Source organism: Stegodyphus dumicola, chromosome 1 (genome assembly GCF_044657685.1).
Source record: "Stegodyphus dumicola isolate Sdum_Otavi_A_Nest chromosome 1, ASM4465768v1".
Taxonomy (NCBI): Eukaryota; Metazoa; Arthropoda; class Arachnida; order Araneae; family Eresidae; genus Stegodyphus; species Stegodyphus dumicola.
The window spans coordinates 186051145-186072840 of record NC_140768.1 but is presented as its reverse complement, the minus strand read 5'-3'; the positions used below and the strand labels follow the sequence as shown (position 1 = coordinate 186072840).

The 21696-nt window shown below is 31.7% G+C and overlaps 1 protein-coding gene across 1 annotated transcript in view; it reads right to left on the bottom strand.

Annotated features, from left to right (window-relative positions):
* Window positions 1-13322: 13322 nt before the first annotated feature.
* Vps13D (vacuolar protein sorting 13D) overlaps window positions 13323-21696 on the bottom strand; it is a 131022-nt gene continuing 122648 nt past the window's right edge. The window contains exons 31-32 of the mRNA XM_085823754.1: window positions 15177-15519; window positions 13323-13922 (exon numbers count right to left, since the gene is read on the bottom strand). Of these exons, the coding sequence (XP_085679880.1) occupies window positions 13830-13922; window positions 15177-15519 (436 nt within the window). The 3' untranslated portion in view covers window positions 13323-13829. The remainder of the gene's footprint in view (window positions 13923-15176; window positions 15520-21696) is intronic.

Here is a 21696-nt window from a genome sequence, read left to right as displayed (position 1 = left end):
TTGAAAATTAAAGAGATAAGGTTCTTAAATATTTTGAGAGGTGGAAATGCATTTAAATGTATATCATTAGATAAAGTTAATATATTTTTAGAAACATGAAAACTTTCCACGAAATCAAATCCACCAATTAAAGAAATCTCTGGAAGTTTTAATAATTTTAACATTCTTAAAAGAATGCTTCAACTTAAAAGTTGTTATATATATCTCCTTTTTTGGCATAAAATTTAAGCTTTCCAATGCTTTCTTAATTTGACATTGTATATTGAATAGCATCAGTAAAGAATATAGTTATTTTCATAAGAATTTAAATTAACATCTCCTAAGACAATGAATTTTATAAATTGAAGAAAAATAATTTAGTTTAATATATGAGCAATACAAGCGTTTTTATTATTTATAGGAAACAGCAATGAGATGACAATCAGTTATATTTGTTTTAATGCTTAAAAAGTTAAATTGTAATGCTTCTTGCATTGTAATGCTTAAAAAGTTAAATTGCAATGCTTCTTGCATTGTAATGCTTAAAAAGTTAAATTGTAATGCTTAAAAAGATTTTACAACTCTATCAGTAGCAGAGAAAGAACCTGTCAACAGCAAGAACTTTCATGAAACAGAAATCTAAAGCACATTGTAAAGACCTTAAAGTAGGAACAATGTAAGAATAAAAAGTAGTTTAGCTTAGTGATAAATACTGGAATAGAGATGCAAGTAAAGGACTCTATTTCACTGTGGTGTTGAAATAAAATTTCATTGCATATAATTAGAATGTTAAGGAAACAAAAACAATTAAATGAATTTAATTTCAAGAGTGAACAGAATGGCAGGTAACAGACTTCAAAACAGATTCTATGTTATTCAAATCATCTGTCTTAACTATTAAAAAGTGTGAAGCTTTGATCAGTGTATTGAAACTAAAATCAGGAAAAATATATCTAAACATCTGTTGTGTGTTGTGACTTATCTCACTTGTCTGACAGAGCCTTGAGCACCATACAGGTGACAGTATGACTTGGCTCAGTTCCACACCCAATCAGGGCTGTACGCACACTGAAAACAGAAATGTTTGTATTTCTACACAACTAAAATATTAGTTCAGAGAAAGGTTTATGATGTTAATATATTAACTGACAAGCATTTCTATGAAGATTATCATAAAAAATATTGATCAACTTTTTTCCCCCCTTCAAATGATAATTCATTTTCAGTGGCAGGCTCCAGTATAGCTAGCTAGATCATAACTTTATTTACATAAATTAAAAATGTGTGTGTGCAAAATTAAGAAAATTTGCATATTATGTTGAATTTCTGGAAAATTAATAGACAAATTTTAATGAAATTTAGTATGAATATAGATTTATAACAGAGAAAGAGATGTACCATCCATAAGTCATTTTATGTGCCTATGATTATTATTAGTAAAGCTCATAGTGCAAGTATGTCCAAAACCCATGTTGTGATATTGAACTGAAAATGAGTAATATGGGATATAGTCCCTCTCACAGTCAGATAGGTCATGCAATATGACGGTATACTGGATAGGAGGTAGTCGAGGAGTTCCCTGAGGTAGTCAATCCCACTCCAGCAGCAAGACAGTTTTTAACTCCGGGATGGTTCTAGGAGGGAGATGGCAAGATGAAATTGCCCTTTCAACAGCATTCCATAATGCTCTACAATGTTAAAATCAGAGGATCTAGCTGACCAATCTATGAGGTGAATATCCTCACTTTCAGGTTAATGTTGATCAGTTGAACTCTGTGAAGACGAGCATTGTCATCCATTAACAGGAACCCAGGACCAACTGTGCTCCTGAAAAGTAAAGAATATGGCTCTAAGATCTCCACTTTGTACCTCATGAGAGTTGGGAAGCTTTTGTCAAACATATGCAGGGATGTGCAGCCGTCCAACATAATGCCTGCCCAAACTATAACATCAGCATCACCATGATCCTTTTCCATGATAGTATCCTGTTCCAAGGTCACTCCATATACAGATATTCCAAGAACTACATCCGGACTAAATCTTGAATATGCAAAACATGCTCTGTTTTGTACTGCAGTGAGCAGGATGCAAAACACTGGGTATTTTGGCATACAGCCTATCTCATAGAGCCTTCGAGCAACTGTAGACTGTGAACCTCAAGTTCCAGTGGCAGCATACAGCTCACATGATAGCTATGAATCTGTAGTAGTCCTGTGTTGGCACACTGAGAGTGCCAAATAACGATCCTCATTCCTCACTTGTGGACCTTGGTTGACCTTATTGAGGTCTTCTCCATAGAGATCCTGTGCTCTGAAACTGTTTTCACAAATTTCAGACAACACTTGGCACACGACGAGTGTCGTGAAAGAGTACACCAAAACACGCAGATCCCCGAAAATACTTTGCGTGCTTATATCCTCTCTGAAAATATGCATGTGTGTGCTTACGTATTCGACTCAGAATATTTGCATATTCCTTGGTTCAGTAATTTTCGTAAAAATAGACATAATTTGAAAATTCTCTACATTTTGCACATTTTGTACTATTGATTTCATGAACTTTTTAAGACTAAGAGATTGAGATTCTAAATTCATTCCATATAACTTTGTGAGAATATTAATAACCTAACTTTAGTATTTGGAAACTTGAAAATTTATGTAAGAGTTTTTTCAGCATACCAGTTGTAGCAAAATTATGAATTAAAAGTTATTAAACACTAACAAAACAAAAGAATATCACTGAAGGGCATTTAAGGGGGAAAACTTCAAATTATTATAATTTATTAACAGACCCCAAAGGGAAGTTGACGACAGAAATTATACATTTTGAAATTAAATATCTCATTAATTTTTTGTTGAAGGTGAGTCAAGCTTTTTATGTTTTATTTTTAATAATGTGCATAAAATTTTCATTAATTTAAGTATGGAGATTCTATAAGAAGTTAGATTTTGTAGTCTGTACAAAAGATTTTTCGTGAAAATTTGCATCATTTAACACAGAATTAAAGAAGCAGTCATTTTAACTAGAAATGGAATTAAATAGTTCATATATTTTTAAATTTTCTTTTTAAATATTTTAAAATTTTTTTTACTTTTCCTAAATATATAACCAAAATGACAAAGTAATTTATTTGGCCTATTTTAAATGATTATTTTTTATATATATAACTATAAACCTAAAATAATGGCTAGCACTCATTTTGACTATTCTTCCCTGTTTAATAAAAGGCTAGCTTGGCTTGGTGTAACAGCAATGTTATATCATTTGTTTAGGTTTTAATTTCATGCCAGATGTTCAAAACATATTTTATTTTCATACCAGAAAATTAGCAATAGATATGTCTATTACCGATTTTTCTGGAACAATTTATGGTGCGAGAAATTCATGAAGAGGAATAGTTTGAGCATGCATACTAGAACTAATAGCACAAAAATTGCCACTTAAAAGAAAGATTACAGAATTCCACAAATACATCATTAACTCAAAAAGAAACTGTTTTGAGTTAGGAAATAGGATGATGTACCTTTGATGCTTGGCATGCCATCAAATAGAACAGTGGATGGTGAAGTTTAAGACAATAATAATAAAAACTTCTGGTAAGAAGACCTGCTTTACTGCTGTTCTTGCATAATATGCTGAAGGTTTATGAAAAATGCTGCCTAAATGTACAATTCCATATAGACTTACTATTATTAGAGTATTCATGCTCATCCCGAAGGATGGATAGAGGGTATGAAGCTGAGGTTACATCCAAGTGGACCTCTGAATAAATTATCTTTATTAGTGTATGATCAATTAAAGTCCATATATTAAAGTCAGCAAAAATCCTTGCTACTGAAATGAAGATACAGCTTGCTGTGATTCTTGGTGAATTTACTTCTCCACTGCACCCTCTGTATGTTTCAGTTAATAAACTATTCAAAGAATTTATACATGAAAAATGCATTGAGATGCCAACTCATGATGTCATACCGACAGGAAGAATAAAACAGTGATCAATTTTTAGTCTTTGTGAGTGGATGAGAAAGTTTTGGCAGAAAGTTAAGTGAGACTATCATAGTCTTTTAAAAAGTGTGAAATTAGCAATGCGCTAAATTTGAAGTAAAAATGACATTTTGTACGATGAAAGTGACAATGACAACCACAGTGAAAATAACTGCATATATGATTTTAGCAAAAGTGGGATGATGAATTTCTGAGATTCTATGGTAAATAAATGCTGATATATTTGCTAATTTTTTAATGTAACAGTTCCGTTTTCGTTGTGCAAATTGTTATCATTACTTTGATCCTTTTCTGTATGATCCAAGTAATTTCCATAAATTCTAATCTGATAAATCACAATGTGTCTTACAGGCTAGGAAGTAATAGTAACTAATTAAAAGTTGCTTGAATTGCTCCAGATTTATGATGAAATCTGGAGCATTAGCAGCTATCAAAATGCATATGTAGTTTTGCACTAGTTACTTCTGTTACTCCTTCATTGCATGTTGTTGTAATAATTATTTATTATTACTATTACAACAACTACTACAGGGTTCGTACACATTTCCTTACATGAAAATTAAGGACCATCAAAGACAAAATTAAGGACCTATAAGCAAACAAAAAAAAAAAAATGAATAGAATAAAGCAATTATCCATACAACCAACTTCATGCTTGTAATTTCACTTTAAGAAACTAACAGAAGTGTGTATTATGCACTATTATTAAATTCAATTTAATACTTACCATAAAATAATTTTGAAAATTAAACTAACTCCCTACAAGTTATGAAGTAGATAACATTAAAGTAGGGACATAATTTCTTGAAAAACATGTATAAGTGTATTTTACACTAATAACAGTCACTATTTTAGAGATTTACATGATTATTATTAACTTATTTGATATTTATTTAAACACAGTCAACTACTATTATAATCACAATGTAAGAATATTTTGCAGATTAAAATAACTGATTTGTAAACATACAACTTTTTCCTTGGTTTTTTGAAAGATACTAGAATAATAAATTGTACAATAAAAGATACAAAACATTTGTGCTTTTTTTAAAACCTGAAATCTTTTCAGCTATTTTAACATCTAATTTATTTATGTCTATTTCCTTTTCTTTAACTATTCTTCTAAGTTCATTTGCTTTGATAAACAAATCAATGTTCCTGCTGGTCTCAGCTTCATCTGCTAAAGCATCTACTTCTTCATTAACATCTTTAATGTCCCTTTGAAGAAATTTGTTCTTCTGCTTCATATAATCAATTTCTTCCTCAATAATATTTCTTTTCCTCTTTGAATTTTCAGATTTAGTTAAAGATTTTTGTTCTTCTAAATAACGAACTCCACTTCTTGCAGAAGTTGCTGCTGATCTCATTTCTTTATTAATTTCGATATTAAGAACACCTCCAGAAAATTTTATGTAATCAAATACTGTGCGTTGAAAAATGTATGATGAGTCACTTAAATTTTCAATTTCAATTGTTTTATTTACAGAGAAGCCCCTTTCCACAGAGGCCTGTTCATGTGACAAGATAAGATTACTTGTCACAGTGAATACTTGAATAGTGAAAATATACATTTTTTACTATATATATATATATATATAATTTATTTCCTAAGCAATATTGATTAATTGATTATATTATCTCCTAAGTTTAATTAAAGTAGAATTATTTTAAAAGAGTGAATCCATACTGGTAAGATATATTTTGAAAGATGTATACAGTACAAAGTCCGAGATCTGGACATGCAATACCTGGAATTATCTAGAATACGGACCTCAAAGCCACCACCAACCAATTTTTTAGGGCTTTTCTGAAGGGAAGGGGATATGCTTTACGCACGCGCATTAGATTATTTTCCTCATCATAAAAAAACATGCCGGAAATCCCGATTCTTAATCTCAGTTTGGCGCTAAATAAAATATCTCATTATTGAAATATTTTATATCCTTGATGCCGAAATCGCGAATCATTATTTATTGTATTTTGCTTTCATCACCGCATGTTTATCAACGGATGACAACTTGAGTGATGAATCATGCAGCGGCGCCAAATAACAGAGTATTAACCGATTACAGATTTAAGTTTAATGCGCTAAAATGTTGACAAGGGGAGATTTAGCAGAAATTTCTTTCCTTATACTAAAAATAGATTTTGTTAATGATACTCATAGGACAAACGATTATATTTAGTGCTATTTGAATTAAGAATAACTTATTTGTTATTCACATAAAGCCAGAACCAGCGCCAGAGCTCGCATGGCCAGGCGGCAGAATTTAGCGAAGTTAAACAGAAGGTTTTCATTGCGATGACAATGCCCAATCATCAATCAATTAACGGAGGGCGAAATCTGTAGTATGGTTCTATATCCAGAAAATACAGCTACCGATAGTGAAGAAAGTAACAGAGAGGTTACTGAACGAGAAAAAATTTTGATTGACAAGTTATTCGGAATTCTCGACACAGCAATTACAGGACATGAACAATGGAACTTAATAACTGAACAAGAAATTATATGTCTATAGTATTAGTCTAAAGTATTAGCAGAGAAAACAAATCAAACAACTCACATTGAAAGAAATGTTTAATAAAGTAAACATATAAATATTAAGCTCTTTTCTTTTGTAAATTTTGATACCCTTTAAATCATAAATGCTTCATTATTTCATAAATCACGATTTCATATTTTCAATTTTCTAATTTCTACGTGCCATCTTATTAGATTTAAATGATCTGATATCCGGAAAAATCTCAAATCTGGCATCGCCGAAGTCCCGACGAGTCCAGACCTCGGACTTTGTACTGTATAAATATATATATATATATATGTAGTATTTGGAAGTGCGACACAACCACCAGAGGGCCTCACCGATGCGCCAGCAGCGAGGTGAAAGAGGAGTATGACAGAGACTTTCTTCTGCTATCACACGCGAAGGTGGTGAGATGTTTGTCTACACGTAAAGGTATAGAATAAGGAACTGTAGTTTTCCACGCGAAGGTGGTAAATTGAACTGTATAATACATCAGCAAGTGCGAGTAGGCACTAATCGGTTATGTGATAAGACTGGTAAAACTATACAGAATCCTGTTTGTATCAAACGGCACTTGTGATTAATCTAATCTGTACCTTCTTCTGATTATCTTTATTAAATGTTCTGTGGTGTGGAAAACAACGTTGGAATTGTTATTTAGCATCTTCAACTCCCCCACTACAGAAAATCTGGGGGCTCGACCGGGATATTTGGATAATTGATATTTGGATACTTCAGAGAAGGTACTGTGAAAACTTTGCTTTATTTCTTTCTTGAAGATAGTGATACTTTTGTTTCGTTTTTAAAATGAGTTTCCTAAATAATTTAAAGAAAAGTGATTTAATAGTAATTGCGGAACAAATTGGACAGACTGTTCCAGAAAATGCTAAAAAAGCTGACATTAGAAAAATTATCGAAAATTCTGATGTTTTCAAAACGAACGTTGAATTTGTTCGTGGCGTCGTCAAGTCGATCGCAGAGGATCGGACGCCTAAAACAAGTAATGAACACTATCTGTTAGAGATCGAACGTCTTAAATTAGCTCAAATTGAGAAGCAGATTGAATTAGAAAGTTTAAAATCACAATCATTATCGAGTGATAGAAGAAACGCGCAGACTAGTGTTGAAGATATTATTAAAAGCGTCAAAACACTAACTATAGCTGTACCTCAGAAACCGGAAGCTATGCATTTGTTTTTTCAGTCACTTGAGAAAGCTTTTACTACTAAAAGTGTACCAGTGGAGTTAAAATCAGAAGTGTTGATTAATATATTAGGTGATAAATGTAATAATGTTCTAACGTATGTTTCTGAACAAGAAATCGCGGATTATGATAAATTAAAAACTCTACTCTAATCTTGAAAGAATTTCAGCCAACACCGTGTGAATGTTTGAACAATTTTAAAAATGCACAGAGACATTCATCTGAATCACATGTTCAGTTCGCGTCTCGACTTAGTGCAACTTTCAATTATTATTGCAAGTTAAGAGAGGTAGATGACTTTAAGAAATTGTGTGATCTCATTGTATCTGATAAGTTGTACGAAACTCTGGATTCTAAAACAAAGGAACATATTAGTGTTCGGGAGGGTCAAAGTTGGTACCCACCTAATCAATTGGGAAGAGAATGTGATTTATTTTATTCATCCAGGGGTAAATCTTTAGTTGATACCAGTAACACACGAATCGAAACTCCAAAAAATAAAAAGCTTAATTTTTCAAAAACAATCTTAGAAAAGCTCAGAGCAATTTCAAGGATTCAGGGAAGTTTGTAAATCAGGGTAGTAGTAAACCAGAACGTATTTGCTATGTTTGTGGGAGTAAAGGGGAATTATTTCACTTTGCGAGAAATTGTCCCAAACGGTTAGGAAAGGAGGAAAGTTTGTCTCCAAAAAAGGCATCTGGGTTAGAGATTGAATCGGATAATGCAGCTAGAAATAAGTTAGAATTTATTGAACTGTTGATAGATGGTAAGAAAGTAAAATGTTTAATAGATTCTACAAGTGAATTGATAGTTGTAAAGAAATCCCTTTTTCCGAATAAATTATCAAGTGGATGTATAGAACTGAAAAGTTCGTTTGGTCACGTGGTTAAAGCGGATACGGCTAAGTTTATTTTTTCTTTATGCGAAAGCAAAAAACAAAAAGAGATAGAAGCAGCGATGGTTGATGAAATGATAACAGACTGTATTTTCCCCCCTTCCTGTCTAAAAATGATCTGTTGTGACCAGGTGATGATTACGCAATATGAAAATGATTCCGTCTCTTATTTCTGCAGATTTATGGCATATTAAAGATGAAGGATTACGCAATACTGTTTCCACTCTTATTAATGAGTATAAACCGTTAGAAAAGCCGCGCAGCACAGACTTAAAAATGAAAGTAATATTAAAAGATGATATTCCAGTTTCTCAGCGTTCGAGGAGAATTCCTTTTGCTGATCAAAAAATTGTTGATAATCAAATAGATGAATGGTTAAAGGATGGGATTATAAAGCCGTCGTGTTCAATTGTTTTGTGTAGAAAAAAATGTGGGAAGACACGGATTTGTGTTGACTTCCGGCAGTTAAATAAAAAAATAGTTGAGGATTCTTTTCCTATGGCACAAGTAGAAGTTTTAGATCGTTTGGGTGAAGCAAAGGTTTTTTCGACATTAAATTTAATAAATGGGTTTTCTCATGTTCCAGTGGAGGAAAACTGCACTAAATATTTGGCATTTATTACTCATGCCGGCTTGTACGAATTTCTAAAAGCACCTTTTGGTTTGTGCACGTCCCCTAGTGTGTTTCAAAGATTTATTTATAATGTGTTTAGAGATTTAATTCGGGATGACACTGTTACTTACATGGACGATTTTATTATTCCAGCACGAAATGAGAAAGAAGGCTTAGAAAAGTTGAAATGCGTTTTAGAAGTAGCCAAAGAATACGGTTTGGAGATTAATTTTAACAAATGCTAATTTTTGAAAAGAAAAATAGAATTTCTCGGGTGTGTTATTGAGGATGGTACAATTCGCTACTCTACTGAAAAAACCAGGGCTGTTCAAAATTTCCCGGAACCCAAAAACCTTAAGCAGATTCAAAGTTTCTTGGGTCTTACTGGGTATTTTAGGAAATTTATTGCCAATTATTCAAAAATAGCGAAACCACTAAGTGATCTTCTTCGTAACGGAGCAGAATTCAAATTTGGGCCTGAGCAAAAAGATGCATTTAATAAATTGAAAGAACTTTTATCCACAAATCCGGTTCTTCATATTTTTAAACAAGGAGCACCATTAGAATTGCATACAGACGCAAGCAGTCATGGTTTCGGCGCTGTATTGCTACAAAAGTCAGATGATGGACAGTTACACCCCATTTATTTCATGAGTAAAAAAACGAGTCTCCAACAAGAGAAGCTATCTACTTATGAGCTTGAAGTTTTAGCTATAGTAGAAGCTCTAAAGAAATTCAGGAATTACCTTTTAGGATCTAAAGTCAGGATAATTACGGATTGTAACGCTTTCCAGAGGACTATGTTTAAGAAGGATTTAACCTCTAAAGTGGAGAGATGGGCGTTACTTCTAGAAGAATTTGACTATGAAATTGTTCACAGATCTGGGCAACAAATGAAGCATGTGGATTCATTAAGTAGAAACGCTGTTATGATGGTTACTTGTTCTCAGGGAGAAATTGCAGCTGCGCAAAGGAGTGATGAGCGTCTCCAGTTGCTAAAATCCTTAGTCGAGCAAGGACTAAAGAAAGATTTTCTAGTGAAAAATCGAGTATTATACAAGTTCGACAATGGTCGTGAGCTACTTGTGGTACCCGAAGCATTAGAGTTAGAAATCATACGTAGTATCCACAACAAGGGACATTTTGCAGTGTCTAAAACAGAAGATCTGCTAAAAAACGGCTTTTATATTCCTAACCTTAGAAAACGAATTGAGCAAGTTATTTCAAATTGTGTAGAATGTATTTTGTGCAACAGAAAACGAGGTAAGAGCGAAGGATTGCTGAATCTCATACCAAAAGTTAGTATCCCTTTGAGCACTTTTCATATCGATTTTATAGGACCATTACCGTCGACAAATAAGAACTACAATCACATCTTAACTGTGGTTGATTCATTCACAAAGTTCGTATGGCTCTATCCAGTAAAGTCTACATCAGCTCAAGAAGCATTGCAGAAGTTGAAACTGCAACAATCAACTTTCGGTAGTCCTTTAAGAATTATAAGTGATAAAGGTACGGCGTTTACCTCTAAAGACTTTGAAGATTACTGTAGTTAAGAGAATATCCAGCACATATTTACAATTACAGGCATTCCTAAACGAAATGGACAAGTGGAAAGGATTCATCTCACTCTGATTCCACTCCTATCCAAATTATCCATAGATGATCCAACCAAGTGGTACAAATATGTTGGAGATGTACAACGGATCTTGAACAGTACTAAGAGCAGAAGCACAAAGAGTTCTCCATTTGAGCTTCCCACTGGTGTTAAAATGAGAAATCGAGAAGACTTAAAAGATTATGGAAATTCTTGAAGAAGAAGAAAGAAATATTATGATGAAAGATCGAGAAGATATGAGAGAGGAAGCAAGGAAAAACATTCTAAAAATTCAGGAAGAGAATAGAAAAACATAAAACAAGAAGAGAAAAGAGGCACAAGTATACAACGTGAACGACTTAGTTGCCATACAAAGAACGCAGTATGGAGGTGGACTAAAGTTAAGGCCAAAGTTCTTCGGCCCATATCGTGTAACAGCGAGGAAAGGCAAAGATCGTTACCAGGTGGGAAAAGTGGGACACCATGAAGGTCCTGGATGTACCACTACAGCAGCTGATCTCATGAAGCCATGGACTTCTACTATATAGGACTATGTGTGGTCCTTCCACACTTCTTTCTTTTTTTCCTTAACTTTTCTTTTTTTTTTTTTTTTTTTAATTTATTTTCAGGTGCTGTCTTGATGTTCCAGTGTTGCTGATCCGTGTTTTTGTGGACGAAAAAAGTGTCAGGACGGACGAGTTGTAGTATCTGGAAGTGCGACACAACCACCAGAGGGCCTCACCGATGCACCAGCAGCGAGGTGAAAGAGGAGTATGACAGAGACTTTCTTCTGCTATCCCACGCGAAGGTGGTGAGATGTTTGTCTACACGTAAAGGTGTAGAAAAAGGAACTGTAGTTTTCCACGTGAAGGTGGTAAATTGAACTGTATAATACATCAGCAAGTGCGAGTAGGCACTAATCGGTTATGTGATAAGACTGGTAAAACTATACAGAATCCTGTTTGTATCAAACGGCACTTGTGATTAATCTAATCTGTACCTTCTTCTGATTATCTTTATCAAATGTTCTGTGGTGTGGAAAACAACGTTGGAATTGTTATTTAGCATCTTCAACTCCCCCACTACATATATATAATACAGAATGTATATTTTCAGTTAAACTTCTACCCAATAACTTTAGTAATTCATGAAAGTTAATTTTGCGTCTAGTTAATTCAGGAAAATTAGTTTCAATTAGTTGTTTTGAGCTTTAAAAATATTTAAAAAATTTTAATTAGTTATTTTCAACTAATAATTGTATCACCATTAGCAAAAATTATGCATTACTATCAACAACATAGATTTAAACCAAATACTTAATTGTCTATTGAAGCTTCAAAACGTATTTCCGAACTTCACATTTTCTCGGCTAGCGTTACCGAATTTGCCCTTGGCGACCTAAAATCGAAATGGAGCCAACAGATTTCCCGCGAAATCGATAACAGACCCTCTGCAGAAATAAACTCATAATCCTGATATCCCATACATATTAGTATGTGCAAAAGAGAATAAACTTCGTAGAAGGTGATAAAAAATTAATTTATGGCTTAATTGAAACAAACACAGAAATTAAGCTAAGCAAAACCGTGTAAAAACAAATTGAAATGATAAAACGAAACTTAATTTTCATGTGAATTTTCAGCGCTGACTCTCCCATTCTAGAAATTTCAATTTGTTTCAGACAAAGACCACATTTAAGGATTGCCATCCATCAATATCCAGTCTTTGTAGTCAGTTTGATGAAGCCACAGTTTATTGAAAATGCACTTTCCAGGCATCTCGTTCCTATTGGCGTCGGAAGGGTTGTGGCCTTCCAGGTTGGGATTGCTCTAATTTTGGCAAATATTTTCAGAATCCCCCCCCTTTTTTTTTTCTCGAGCACCTTCATCATCACTTTCGCCTCTTAAACAACTTCCGGCTTCACGCTTTCGTCACAATCTGCCTAAATTTATGGATTAACACCTGTTTCGAAAGATTGGGTGAATAGCCAATCAGACACCGATTCTTTCGCTCGGGTAGCTAATTATTATTATTATTATTATTTATCATTTGCAACGCAAATCCGCCAACAGATTGGTTAAGAGCCGTGTAATTTTAATTCCATATTCATGAGAAATCGTAATTCACACTTAGAATGGCAATCATTAGAAATGATAAGAAATGTCAAATGAGCAAAATTAAGGACCGTTTATTCATTTTGGCCAAAATTAAGGACTTTTAAGGACCTTACGAACCCTGTACTACTTTAAGTGCTACCATAAAATTTGGCAGTTTTTTTTTTTTTTTTTTTACTGTTGGAATAAATACAAGTTATAAATATTTTATTAAATTTTATGATCTATTCCCCTAATTTTACCTTTTTCCCCACAATAAAATTAGTACCTTATTTATAGATAATAATGTTACATATTTTGCTAATTGTTTCTCTTGAATATATATTTTATTATCTTAAAAATTAAAACTTATTTTTTGTACCAAATATGTTACCACTGTTTTAAAATCAAATTGCAAAAAGATATGAATTTTAAATAACAAAAAATAATTTATTTGAAATTTCATTACATAAAGAAAGCAAATTTAAGTAGAACACATTCTACGGAATATTAACGACATTTGTACACAATTTTCTAAAATAATTTCTTTGGTATTAGTACAGTATTTACATTAAAAAGTATCAGTACTTTACATAAGCTGAGAAAGAGTAGAACAATTCAAAATATTAAATGAGACATGTAACAGAAGCCAAGGGAACTAAAATTATACAGCGAGAATGAAGAGGAACTAATTTTAACAATGCTGAAAGAGAATTCAAACCAATAAAATATTTTTACTAAATTACTAATGCTAGTAGTCTTTCATCTTTATATTAATTCTATACACATTTTACAAAAACTATATTTTTGTTAAATTGATCTGGATATTCTATGAACATATAAATAAAACTGGAAGTTAAATCTCTTTTTTTTTTATTATTTATTATTTTTTTTTAATGTTTATCACAAACTTTTTTCTTATTCTTTTTCATCCTCACTTTCTTCATCACTGATAACCATGTAGGTCCTTTCTTCATGAAGACTTTTTGCATAATTTATCTGCATGGCAACCTGGAAAATATATTGCATACATTTGAAACTACAAAAGCAATATAACAACAGGGTTGCCACTCAAACAGGAGAATGAAATTCCCTGACATTTCCAGGTGTGTTATAAGAAAATTCCAGTATATCCGCATAGTGCATGTTGGCTGTGCTGAGAGGTAAATTAATTACTGTACCACTTCAAAACACAAAAATTTTCTAATTACATATGACTTAAAGACGCATATATATAATCCCCAAAGCATTGCTATTATAACTATAATAGGAGTTTTTCCTCCAATGAAAGACATTAGAATCTGCCCAGTCTGGATTAAAAAAAAAAAAAAAATTTCAGACATTTTGCAACTAAACGAAAGAAAGAAATTTATTTAATTATATTTTAAAATAAACTCAGATATTTTATATTTATTTAGCAGCATACATAAGCAAAAAATATGTGCATTAAATTTTGCGATAGTATGTCATAATACTACTAGAATTAGTTTCAGAATTATGCCGGAGAAAATTATCTGAAATTTGAAAGTATTATTAGTAATAATAAATTTAGAGGTAAGAAGACACATTAAATGGTACGAATAACATTAAAAATCAAATTACAATAACCAACGATATTTTGGCGAATATAGTTAGATTAAATTGTTAGCCTAGATTAATATTTTTTATTTTATTGCAAAATTACAAATAAGGCATTTATTTAAAAAAAAGGTTTAAAAGATTTTGCGGTAAAATCCTAGTATAGGCTTATGGCCTTGGCACTATTTTGAAAACTGTCGCCAACACCAAAATGATCTGTTTACGGCTCATCATAATGTCGCCAAATCCCATGTAGATCGTATACTAACCGATTCGATGTGTTAAACCAATTTTGTTTTATACAAGAATGGGAAGGTATTTTCTTTAGTTCATCATGCACTGCACATGTGAGTCTCTCGATTCTCAGGTTACTGGAAACCAAAGTTGCTGGAAACTTACTTTGCCTTTCTAAAAGACAATTTAATTGAAGCAGCGAAAACTACATCAGCTACCCGAAATATGAAAATTATTTAAATTCCCCGACTTTTCTGATCATTTTTCAAATTCCCTGACTTTTTCTGGCTTTCCAGGTAGCGTGGCAACACTGTAACAATTATTATATAATTACTAACCTTCATTAAATCTTATTTCAGCAAATTTTCTAATATTTCTTATGTCTATATGTTATATATTCTTGTGATGCTATGTAAAAAGTGTGAACATTCTGTTTTATTATTAAAGTCATACCTTTCGTGCAACTTCCTCTGAATCGCAACGAACTTGAGGCTTTTTGCAGAGAGGTTCAGCTGACATACTTCTGGAATGTCTTCTGCTTGTTAAATCATTAGGAACAGTTACGGAACCAGCAGATGAGTCTGCTTTCATAGTAAGTTGTAAATAGTGTCTTATTTCTCCAATTACTCCAGCACCGGAGCATACGTAACTACATTTGAATAAATCTGAGAAAGGAACAGTCAGTACCACATTACTTGATGAAGGAGAACCACTACTAAGGAAATATACTTGTTCACTTGAAATAAGTGCATGCAGATCTTCTGAACCAGATCGTATTTGCTCCTTTGCTATAAATCTATAAATAAAATTCATATTAAAAAAGTAATTATATATAACGTTTATGATATATACTTATACGATATAAATTAATTATTATAAATGTTACTTAATATATATTTCAACAATAGAATTTATGTATATATGAATCAAATAACAAAAATATGGCAAATAGCAGTGAATGAAATGCATTTGCAAATACGGTGAAACATCTCAAATCAAATGCAACTTATAAATAGGCGAAAATCTGGACTTCCCCAAAATTAATAATGCAAGAATTTGATAAAGATAATAAACTTCATTAATTTGATTATAGGCACAATTTCAATATAATGTACATCCTTTTATTTCTCAAAATCCTAGGTAAGGGCCGCCGATATTAAGTCTATCCAAGGTACATCACTGAATGGAGGTGCAACAAGGCAAACAATAGTTCTTGTACAGCTCTGATGAGATCAGTACAGATTGTCTAGGCTAGACCAGTAACAGTGCAGTAATTGTAAAAATTATGTTCATATTCTAAACCACAGCCTTGACAAAAATCAAAGCTAGGGTTGTCAGCCATCCTTTATTAGAAAGCAGTCCTTTAATCAGCTTTCCTGTCCTTAGAAAGTTAAAGGGGACAAAAATACTAAATATATTTTTATTTCAAAATCTCTTGCAGTGAATAATGATGTTCAGTGCTGTAATCTAAATTATTGCCATAAGGAGGTGCTGAATTTCCACTAACTCTTCCCAAGAGAGCTGGCTACAATCACTACTCAATAAGAGTTCTCCTGGAATAATAACCCACAGAAAAAGTTTTTTTTATTAATTTTGTTTTCTCTGCCACCTGACATCATGGTCATCAAATGCCAGAAAGCATTCTGATTGGCTAAAAGCGAAATCAGCTTTACCTTATATGTAATATCTTGCAGCTGGTAGCCCTGCCTAACTCTCACTTCAAATCCCCTCTCAGTCTCCATGTCAAATATGCTTTGTTTGCATTTGTTTCATTCATTCTAAATTATATTTATGTTTAATTTTATTCATTAACCTTCTAAAACCGGGCCGAAATTCTCATAATATAGCCTTCAGACTGGCGCGATCCGAAACAGTTTTGCCCCCTCTTTGACATTTTCCTAATGAGAAAAGTCGTTAGTTCCCCTCCATGGATGAAGTAAAATTTACATGTTTCTCGGACGCTTACGTCCCACAGTAGAGGGGTTGCTAGATTTGCAATTTTTTCGATGATTATTTTGCTTTCATTTAAATGAAGTTATAAATAAATATGCAGTACTGGATGCATATCCAGTGCACACTTTATTTAGAACAAAATGTATACAATGTTTATATTTCACTCACTATGTCTAATCAATCTCGTAAATAATTTGTGAATTTTTTAACTTTGTTTTCACTCTTCATTTATATTCGTGTATTTTCGTATTAGAAATTAGAAAGCGAGAACAAAATTTAACAAAATATAGTAAATACGGACTAGATTTGTAAGTCTGCAGGCTAGAATGCGATTTTTAATAACATATTTTCATTAATAAAATAATGGTAATGACTAATTTAATGAAATAATAATAATAATATTTATTACCATTAGACGATTAGAATGAGATTCAATACAATTAGATTTTGAGATGAACTTACAGCAATAATAAAGCTTTACATAACAATAACAGACATTTAAATCTGCTTTTTTCGATAATTTTGTTATTATAATACAAAAATCAAAATCCGAGATACATTGGTTGCGTTTAATCATTTAACTTTAACAAATATTACATTGGATTATCAGGCAAAGAAGGTATATCTTTAACGAGAATTTTTCTTTGTAAAATTGGCTTTTGTTTATGTTAGCAGAGAAAAAAATCCGTGACTTATACATGCAATCATCAAAAGAATTTTGAGAACAGTTTTAAATGTTCATGAAGAATTAATTATACGTCAATTTCTCTTCATAGGTAGAAATTTTGTCTAAAACCATCGTTATATCCAAAAGTTGAAGTCTATTTCATTTTCAACGAATATTCTATTTGCACATAATATATTTTCTAATTTATTTTAGAAAGAGTAATCTTTCACGTTTTCAAAATAATAAGGAAATATTGGGCGTTGACACAATGTAGTAAATCTGTTTTTCATATTTCTTCCAGTAATGAAAACGATTACCCTGGAATATTTTCAAAGCAAAATTAAGAAAACCGTTTACGCCAAATTTTGCATAAAGTATCTTCTCGTGTATTTTTTTATTTAAAGTGTGGAATTTTCTCTTTGAAAATATCAAAAATCATGAAGAGCAAAATTAATTCATGAGAAATAACTTTGAAATGCAATAATTCCATCGTAATATGAAATAGTGGAGAAAAGTGCAATACAGTTTATTTATTCACAAAATAATCCCCCTCATATGCATAATTTATGTACTGTCGATTGAGAAATATAGGTTAGTAAATTAAACCGGTTATTTCAATACTTTTCCTTTATCAATATTTTTACGGGCTCTTCAGTAGAGCGGTAAAAGTGGCTGAATATTTGTAGCTCGCTTGGATTTGAATCCCGGATAAATAGTTGGATTCACGGCTTTTGTGTAATGTAAATGCAAGCCAGCTTCTCTTAGAAAGTCCTCCACGAAGGCATAACTCCCCTTATACAGGTAATTGTTGTGTGCTTTGATGTAATTCAGTAAGCGAACAAAATTAATCCAAACAATACCGAAGAACGGGTTGATTACATGTGGAGTTTTCCACCAGGAACGTAAATGCGAACAATTTTCTCTTAAAAAGGTTTACACAAAAGCATCCATCCCCTTAAGCAGATAGCGTTCGCGTGCTTTTCCGTAATCCAATCCTAATTTTCATACATTTAATAGTAAGTTGACATACACCTTATTACAGACAAAATAACAACCTTTTTTAAAGATATTTTTTTATCAACTTGTCTGAATTCCCTTTATCTCTTGAGGAGTATAAGAATTTCAGGAAATAAAACTGGCCGAAATTTTGTAAAATGTAACTGATGTTTTGATTCAATTTAGAAGTAATGTGAGCTTTACTGATATTTAAATACTTTTTGGCAGATCTCATCCTAAAAGACGATCTAAAGATAAATTGATTTTATTTAATTTACAATCAATGAAAATCATTGAAAGCAATCACTGAATGAATGAAAATCACAAAAACTATTATGCATACAATTGTCTCTTATTTATCTCCTGATAAATCAGACAAAATTGCCTGCATAATAGAAGCACTTTGAAAGAGTTAACAGTTCTTAAGGGTTTTATGCACTCCACAAAAAAAAAATGTCAAAATAAAATCTTATTATTCATAAGTATGAAAAGGAAGTAAACGATAAAAGTGGTTTTACCTATTTTCTAGAAGAGCATTAAATCTAAAATATTAATCTATTCTTATTTGTTACGATTAAAAAACATTAAATATGGTAAGCTTAAAGAGCGTGCAAAATCGCTGACATTTTAATCATAGCAAAAGTCAGTACTAAAAAAATTAGCATTAAAATTATGAGACAGATTGAGAAAGAGATGGCCTCTATTTAATTTTCAAGTATATTGGCGCGAGACGAAACCTGCGGTTTTTGCCAAAATGTAGCCAAACTGATAAGAAGAGGGAAATAATGCGTAGCCAGCGGCTACTCTGAGCAGCGACAATGGACCACCCAAAGATCTACAAATAGTCGATTCTCTAAAATGGGGAGGGCATGGATGGTATGACAGTTGTACCAATGCCGGGGTCTGAGAAAGTCATTCTCCTGGTACAACTGCTGTACCAGCCGGCTTCGACAGGTTAATGTGCCTGGCTATATTATAATTTTACTGTTAATTTGGTACTTTGTTAAATCATTCGTTATTCACATACTTATTGTGCTTGTCACTTCTCATTTTATTAAGTGTAGATATCCCCCTAAATAAATTATCAAAAAGCAAAAAGCAAAAAGACAAAGTAATAATGTTTTTATAATAAAATATTTTTCCCAATTTTTGTCATATGGACATAATTACTTGGTCTTTTTTCTTATCAGTTCCATAATTTAATTATGGGTATAACACAGCACTAAATAAAATGAGATGTGATGAACACAAAAAGTATGTGTATAACTATTTAACAAAAAATGTACCAAATTAAGAGTGAATATTATACCAAGATTATGAATGGTCAAGCAGGAAATATTTTACAAGAAGCAAAATATACTATCTGTCAAAGCATTTTGAAAATTGGATATATGGATGCTTTAGCAACAAGACAGCATTAACGATCAGATTATAGAAACAAAGGCCGTGCATTATCATCCAGTTTATAGTAAAAGTGGATTATAAGGAAGAAGATACAATAGTTGCTTTAGAAATAGGTCTTATACCACACAGCTAAATACAATCATATATAACTCAGTTGACTGCAATTTGAAATTAAATTTAAAAAACTTAACAAGATTTCTACAGTAGCTGTAAAATATCTTTGGTAAAACAAAATCTGACGCAGTTATTCCAAATGTGCTACATAAAAAGGCATTAGGAATAATTTTGAATGAATAGCAAAACCATGATCCACCTCTATATTTTTGTTTTTAAACAATAAAAAAAAATGAAACTATTTCCACTGTCCGTTCAGTATTTTAATATGGAATTCAACACAGTGAATTATATAATCAACTTTTTTGAGAATCCATTAGCCTCTAAGGATCCTCAAATTGAAGCCCTGCTGATGAGTAAAAAAATCAGATCCATAAATGTGGGACTGTTGTGCAAAGTGGGGTTGCAGGCAATGGAACAGTTATAGCTTGCTTTTTGCTTACAGTTATAGTTTTTGCTAAATTTTATTATTCTGACTAGGAAAGAAAATTGCTTATCAAAGAACTTTCAAATATGATGAATATAGAATCAATAATTAATGTACACTGCTAAAAAAAAAATGGGACAGTCCTATATCTCCCGATCTACTGGGCCGATTGACAAAATTCAAATTGCGTTCTTCATGTCTCGAAAGCGCGACATAGGATATATATTAGATTTATATATAGCACTATTCTAACATAGGTATTTTGACATAAAATCGGACTTTTTCTGAAATAACATAAGAATTTTTTTACATATTTGGATTCTATGACTCAAATTATGCCTAAATATAAAATTTTGTAAAATTTGGTGCGAAATTTACGGAGAAATTCACAAATTTATGTTGGCACATTTTGTCAGTTTGCGCCAAGAATAGTTCACTTGGCGAACTTCTTAATATATGGCAACCTAGTTTCCTTTCCTGTGAGAGGAAAAAAAGTCACCATCGTTCTTTTTTTCCAAATAATATTCTTTATATTATATTTTTAATTATATAACTGTTATTATTTTAAGTAATTTTTTCTTTTTTGAATTTCATTTTAATTGTTTAAGTTGCATGGTTTTTTTCAAATAACTGTTTTAAAATTTTCTATTTACCTATTCGAACTGCTTAAATAAAGGTGCAGCGTTTATTTTCTTCAAATACTTTTCTTTATATATATTTTTTGTCATAGTTATTATTTTAGGTAATTTTTAAATTCTTATACTTTTATTTTATTATTTTAGGTAATTTTTAAATTCTTATACTTTTATTTTAATTGTTTGTGTTGCATTGTCTCTTCAGATAATTGTTTAAAAATTTTCTATTTATTCCTTCAAATTGAGCACTTTTAATATATTTATTAATATAAATTTTCCAGAATGTGATTTTATTTATTTGAAATGCGTTTCTTTCGGAGGAATACTTTGTAACCCAGACTACGATGCGTTTGAAAACTGCATATATTAAAAGAGAAAATACAGTAAAGCACAGTTAACACGCCTTTCAATGTTCCGTTCAGAAAAGATATATATATAAATAAGAGAGACATTTAACTTAGGAATGCGACATTTTAACTTAGGATGACTTGCATACACTGCTTTAAACAGTTTTATCATTGTGCCCATTGCTTTACACAATTTTATCCTACATTTGGCTTCTTAAATGTTATTCATATTTTAGTCAAATATTTTATTTTTGAAATCGTAAGAATCAAATATCATAAGATTAAAAGGTTTTAAATTTAAAAAAAAATACAAATACTAAATTTTACCCAAAAATTTATTTTTTCTACTCTTTTTCTTCAGGCATTCTACTTTATTCTTGCTCTTTTTCTTTAGGCATTCCGCAAGTATATTAAAAAGTATCCAAATTTT